This window comes from Triticum urartu, chromosome 7 (assembly GCF_003073215.2).
Source record: "Triticum urartu cultivar G1812 chromosome 7, Tu2.1, whole genome shotgun sequence".
NCBI lineage: Eukaryota > Viridiplantae > Streptophyta > Magnoliopsida > Poales > Poaceae > Triticum > Triticum urartu.
This window is the reverse complement of record NC_053028.1, coordinates 281,527,456-281,534,176: the sequence shown is the minus strand read 5'-3', so window position 1 is coordinate 281,534,176 and position 6,721 is coordinate 281,527,456. Positions and strand designations below refer to the sequence as shown.

At 47.7% G+C, this 6,721-nt stretch overlaps 1 protein-coding gene across 1 annotated transcript; it reads right to left on the bottom strand.

Moving 5' to 3' along the window:
- Positions 1–1,555: 1,555 nt before the first annotated feature.
- On the bottom strand, positions 1,556–6,053 carry LOC125519713 (peroxidase 55-like). The gene is made up of 3 exons (XM_048684454.1): positions 5,677–6,053; positions 2,505–2,696; positions 1,556–2,405 (listed from the first exon to the last, which is right to left on the bottom strand). The coding sequence occupies exons 1-3, from the start codon at positions 5,908–5,910 to the stop codon at positions 1,830–1,832; spliced, it is 1,002 nt and encodes a 333-aa protein (XP_048540411.1). The 5' UTR covers positions 5,911–6,053; the 3' UTR covers positions 1,556–1,829.
- Between the last annotated feature and the right edge of the window lie 668 nt (positions 6,054–6,721).

The following is a 6,721-nucleotide window of genomic DNA, read 5'->3' as shown; positions in this document are numbered from 1 at the left end:
ACTCAACTGCACATTTACACTATAACTCCATCGTAAAACTGTAAATATACTAGTGTTATTCAACTGATTCACTACTGTAAATTACAAATGAGGTTCACAGATTTACACTAATTTATAGTGTTATAATCTACAGTTCTTACACTGGCAATATGCAGTTGTTTTCTTTTTCATAATTTCAAGGTGTGCTCATGTAATTACAGTGCTATTTTTGTTCTACTGCTGATCTACTTTGTTTTCATGTACCCCCCCTCCCCCTCTTTGTTCTGTTGTTTTGGCAGTGGGTCTAGTTGAGTGCAACCCGTTTGGCCACAGTAATATTTACACAGTATCTTTTTTAGAAGTCCTAGTAATAATGCCATTGTAATATTTACACAGTATCAGTGTAAGTTCTGTGTAAATACAATCACTGATTATCTATAAGTTCCTGTCATAATGTCACTGTAATTTTCAAACAGTATGTATGTAAGTTCTGTGTAAATACACTGTAATTATCAAAGTACCAGTGCTAACTTTGATTTAAGTTGTGTGTATCTAGATTGTAACTCATAAGGCATCATTGTAAGCACACTGCAAGTAGACTATAATAACAGTGTAATTATCACTGTAATTTTCTCTCTCAAATGACAGTGTAAGTTCTGTGTAAATCCACTGTGATCATTATTTTCATACTTCCAAGTTCTGGTCATAATGTCACTGTCATAATCACACGGTATGAGTGTAAGTTCTGTATAAATGCACTGTATTTTAGAAGTTCCAGTGCTAATTTGACTGCAAGCTTTCTGTATTTAGACTGTAACTCTTAAGATATTACTGCAACTGTAAGTTACCAGCAGATTGTAATGCAAGTCTAATTATCACTGTAATTTTCTCCCAAATGACTGTAAGGGGACTGTACGTCAACGCCATTGATGTCAGACCTACAAACTATAGTTGATGGATCTGTAGTGTTTTTTCGGGCTGTGGTCTTGCGATAGTTGTAGCTAACGTATGTTTGAACCCGGGTCCAGCTTCAACCCGCTTAGGATTGGCGTTTAGCGTTGACATACATATAGCCAGATATACAAAAAGGAGACGCACAAACACATACAAGTGTCATTCTATTATTGGTTGGAAAACTTGACGGGTCCTCAATTGATTTTCAGTCAAACGTCAAATAGACACTCCCAGCCAAAAGCTATGATATCCTGGTATGTTGGTTACTGCCAATTGACAGTGTCACCAGGTGTATGAAAATGTTTTTTTATAGGAGGTGTATGAAAATGTTAAAACAGAGGGGGAGATTTGAAGAGACTTCTCAGACGAAAGACAACATACCAAGGGTTTATTCTCAATTCTTACCTGCTGCCTGTTGGAGTACTACTGAAGCCCATAAAGTAGCGTGACCAATCAACTGGTGTCTTGTTCTTTGAGCTAAAAAGAAGAAGAAGAAAAAAACTGGTGTCTTGTTCTTTTCCTCATCTTTTGAATTTCCTTTGTCGCAGATGATCATCTCTTAGTGACAAAGATGCATTTGGGCAAACTGAATCAGAACCATTTCCCTTTATTATTTGTCCTATTCATCAGAATAACCTTTTTTTTCTTGGAGATATCATCATGCATCAATGGCATTACACTCTTCAGGCTGTACAAAAATGCACCCACAAACAATAATCAAAAACAGAGAAAAGTTAAAAAGACAGCAACCCTCAAACATTGGACGGATTGCGTATGCAAAAGAATCAAGCTCAGTGTATGTCTATCGAAAACCCCTACTAAGAAACGGTACATGTATACCAAACTCAGAAAAAACAAAATACATCTGAATTACAGTCACTGCCGCGGCCGGCCATTTAGTGGTTGAAGGCAGTGCAGTCTCTTCTGATCTCTCCGCCGCCGCCGGTCTTCACCCCTAGTCTCCCCACCTTCATCATCGACTCCACGAAGGCCTGGAAGAACCTCGGCTCGCTGTCGGCGAACTCCTCCACCGTCTTCCTTGACCCCCCGTCGGTGAAGAGCGCCTGGTCGGAGGTGAAGAGGCCGATGCCGTTCCTGAGGTTTTGGTAGTAGATGTTGTCGAAGACGACGGGGGTGAAGGGGTCCATGTTGACGGCGATGGTCGGGCCGACGTCGGGCGGGCACGCCTCCATGAGCCGCTTCGCGTACTCCGGGTTGAAGGACGGGTCGAGCTTCACGGTGCTGCTGTAGTTGTACAGCCGCTTGGTGAAGCGGCTGCAGTGCGCGAACCCCACGGTGTGGGCGCCGGAGAGCGCCACCATGTCGCGCTGGGACAGCCCGCTCCGGTAGAAGATGTCGGTGAGCTCCTTGACGTGCATGTCCGGGCCGGGCAGCTTGTCCTCGACGTCGCTGGCCTTGGAGACGAGGCCGTCGAGCCGGCCGAGCTCCACGCTCCAGTAGGGGCCGGACGCCTGCAGCCAAATCGTTTACGCAGGGCGCAGGGTTTCAGAACTGAAGGACGATGCAGTGAAAATGTTACTGGCGTGGAGATTGAGGTACTAGCTATTTACCAGGTGGACGACGTCTCTGGCGGCGAGGGCGAGGATGTCGGCGCAGGAGACCACGCCGGGGCACTTCTGCTCGACGGCCGCTTTGACGCGGTTGACGGTGTCGTAGCCGTCGCCGGCGAGGGAGTCGTCGTCGGGGGAGTTCTTCTCGGCGTCTTGGTTGCGAGAGGCTATCAGGACTGAAGCGTCACAGCCCTGTGATTGCAAGTGGGGTCAGCAAGCATAACCACTCACAGTTGTGCTGAAAATGGCAACGGCCTGAAACGGGAATATGGCCGAAGAAGTATGGGATAATTGTATTCATGCCACTAGTTGTGTCCCACTCGGCTGATTTGTCCCTATTTTTTAAAAATTCTCGATTTTGCCCAAGTCCGTTTGCTCCTCTTAAATTTTTGCTCTTCCGTCACGTTTTCGTCCAGTTAGTGCCGTTTGACCATGTGTTGACCGTCTTTGGACTTTTCTCTGGACCGTTTTGCCCCTGCTTTCTCACTCTCTCACCAGACACTTCTAGGTGGGACCCATCACAGAGAAACTATCTCTCTCTGTACTCTGTCATGTGGGACCCATGCGGGACCAAATATCTCCAATTAACATTACCATGTGTTGTAAACATTAAATAACTAACAGATCATGTAAACTAATTAAAACAACAGTAATTAACCATTAGTCCATATAGTTAGATGGGGTCAAGTTTTTCAATTTTTTTTTACATCGGGTCAATGATTAAGCCGCGGGCATCAGGCCATGTCCACGCAAGGGCAACAGATCCACGCGAGCACGGCCACGACGGGCGCCGGCCACCACCATTGCGGCGCTCATCCCTCTTCCCTCTTCTTCCTCCCCCGCTCATCCGCGACCTCCATCCCGGCCATGGCGCCCTACACCCTACCGCCGGCCGCCGGTCCCTCCCCGACCTCCATCCGGCCGGATCCAGTCCAGCCGACGCCTCCCGCAACCGGATCCGCCGTCTCTGTCGCGTCCCCAGGCCCCGCGCCAATCCTGGCCTCCCCTGCATCGCCTTGTCTCCCCTGCAGCCATGTCGTCCCTGGATCCGCCTTGTCTCAGTGGCTCTCGCGGATTCGGCTACGGGAGGCGCGGGCACTCCGGCCACCTACCTCGGCCACCAAGCTGGACGGCGACCTTGGCGGCGTCGCGCGACGCAGGGCTCCGCTGTGGCTGCGGGGTAGGGAGGTGAGGTTGGCGGCGCTGTTGGCCACCTATGGGGACGCCGTGGCTGCGGGCACTCCTTGTCCACACGCGGGTGCCGACCTGGCCACCGATGGGGACGTCCGCGTGGCTGGTTGCCGTGGCCTTGCGCCAAACCATGGCGGCGGAACATCGAGGGTGGGGATTTGAGAGAGAGGAGGAGAGGGGAACTGGAGGTTGACCGACGGGAGAGAAGAAAAAGTGGTTGTGATGGTTTTCTCTGTGATGGGTCCCACCTGGAAGTGTCTGGTGAGAGAGTGAGAAAGCAGGGGCAAAACGGTCCAGAGAAAAGTCCAAAGACGGTCAACTCATGGTCAAACGACACTAACTGGACGGAAACGTGACGGAAGGGCAAAAACATAAGAGGAGCAAATGGACTTGGGCAAAACCGAGAATTTTCAAAAACTATGGGCAAATCAGTCGAGTGGGACACAACTAGTGGCATGAATACAATTATCCCAAGAAGTATCGATCTGACTGTGATTAACTCATGACAATGTACTCAGGATTCGGATTTTGCGTAACCCATTTCGAGTTGCTTAATCTTTAGATTACCATGTCCTCACATGGGACAATCTTCATACAACTCATGTGGATAGTAAGGTTCTATGATCTGTGTTTGTTTTCGGAGCACAATGCGTCAATAGAAAATGGAAATGCTAAAAACCTGACTACAATTTTTTAAGCATGGTAATTTTGATGTTTTCATGGCAAATTACATTGTCCCTAAGATGACAATTTCCTTAGCAAGCATGACAACATATCTGTCCTCCCGACATTGCAATTTGCTATCTCGGGCGTTCGATTTGTCATGCTAACATCGCAAAAAAAAAACGGTCGTGCTAAAAATAATAGTCTGACTTTGGATTTGCAGCGAAATCCATAGAAAAGGCTTATGTTGCATCCAAGTATAGGCAGGCTCCAAGTGGGTCCGACCCAACTGGTGGCCTACATGCCTTCACGCTCCTGCCTGGATCCTACTATGCGTAGGTCAACCCAAACAAGAAAAAGGAAATAAAGAATGGCAGAGCGGCACTAAACATCATTACGCGCACGACAATCGGCAGAGGCATCTCTTCGATCTTTATTCTTCACAGCTTTGAACAAGCTGAATGCTCAAAAAAAAAAAGAAGCTGAACTTGCCGCTTACTACTCTGCTTCCTAGTGTTAGAAGAATCACACTCTCTGATGAAGAAGAAGAAGAAGAAGAAGAAGAAGAAGAAGAAGAAGAGGCCGGCAAACGTAGAGCTGGGGTGATGATGATCTTCGGCGAACGCCGAGCACGCCGAGGCCAGAGAGATCCATCCGACAGGGCGGGAATTTGATAATGAGGATAGCAGGTGAAAAGAAAAGTCGCGCTGTCACATGCACGCATAGGCTGTCGCAACCGACGACCACGCGAGGCGATCGAGTTGTTCCTTCCACCTCCCTCCCTCCCTCCCTAGCTCCAGCTGCCTCCTAAACCACGCAGCTGCTGCCAAATTCCCCTTACTTTAACTAACTAATCTCCTTTTTGTGCTGCTAATATATGCTCGTTCTCAAGAGAAAAAGGCCAATTTCATCAAGAGAAATCGCTAATGAGAATTGGCGTGGGAAGAAGCTTGCTACCACTGGAAAGGAGTGTCCACTTGCAGCTTTACCCTTTTTTTTTAATAAAGAAAGTGTGGAATCGCTGGCTTTATTCCAAATCCGAGCAGGCTGGAGAGCAGTTGGAGCTCACAAGAACCGCTGAATTATTATTTTGGAGAATCAAGAAGAAACTGCTGAGGAATCAAAAGCTGATAGGCGAATCAATCAAATGCGCTCATCTCGTTCTAGTATCTTCTGTTTCACCAGCCACCCCAATCCTCTCTAATTGGTCAGATGCCCGAACGATTTAGCAAATAATAAAGCAAGAACAAGGCGTCCAATGCAAGCTTAGCACATGTATCAGGTGTTTGATCCATGGGCGGAGGGACGATGAACTCACATTGACGAGGCAGTCGTGGAAGAAGAGCCGGAGCACCGCCGGGATGGTGACGATCGTCTCGTTCTTCTTCCTGGTCACCTCCTTCAGCACGATGTCCTCCAGCTGCGGGCACGTCGTCTTGTAGTAGCCCGGCGACATGCCGCCGCCGTACGCCGCCCCGGTCAGTGAGGACAGCATTGCCGCCACCAGGGCCGCCGCCGCCACGGCGCACACGCTTCTTCTCCGTTTCTCCATGAGTATGGGTCCGGCCTACTAAGCTGTAGTGGTCGATGGAGGGGGAGGAGGCCGGCCTGTAGGGGGGCACCGGACACGACGACCGGGGAGACGAAATGGAGAGACCGAGGCGGAGATAGCGGTGGTGGTGAGACCTGAGGAGAGGGCGATGCTTTATAGCGGTCCTAACCCGCTTCAGGATTTGGCCGGAATGCGGCTTAATTTCTGCTTTAAAGTTTCCACTGCCGACGACTTTGAACTGATTAATTTTTTTCGCTGAAAAATAAGCTGAAATGTTCAAAAAAAAATTGCGACATGATTTGACCAATTCATCAGTTCAGGTGAAATATTTGGTTTTTATCCAACATGATTGGCAGGATAATCTTCAAATCGATCCGCTTCCTCTTTGGCATAGCATAATTTAGCTCTCATATGATTTTACTATTGCCAAGGTGTCGTGTTTTTACATTATTACATTGTTCGTTTGTGATTGACATAATAAAAGCATCTTTTACTCAAAAATATATTCAAAAATGAAATAAACATTGGGCAATAGAATATGGCATGCCAACTTTAAAATTAAAACCGACATACTAATATATAGGGGGGAGGGGGCAACTTTGCTCGGTAAAAACTCCTTTGGCTTACACGTTCGGTCCAATGCATATTACCAAATAGCCCTACAAACCGTTCCCAAACTTGCGGAAGGCCCAACATGGACTATCAAATGTCCACGGACACGATAGATGTCTGAAATCCCATAAACTGTCTTCAATTGATGTTCACAGATATGTTCGAACGTGTTAGCGGACAATTGAGGATGTCTGTTTTG

Excerpts from the sequence above, each read along its gene's own strand:
- LOC125519713 (XM_048684454.1), bottom strand. The coding sequence starts at position 5,910 with ATGGAGAAACGGAGAAGAAGCGTGTGCGCCGTGGCGGCGGCGGCCCTG. Across the intron at positions 2,697-5,676 it reads TCCACGACTGCCTCGTCAAT|GGCTGTGACGCTTCAGTCCT; the intron begins GTGAGTTCATCG and ends TTGCAATCACAG. Across the intron at positions 2,406-2,504 it reads CCAGAGACGTCGTCCACCTG|GCGTCCGGCCCCTACTGGAG; the intron begins GTAAATAGCTAG and ends ATTTGGCTGCAG.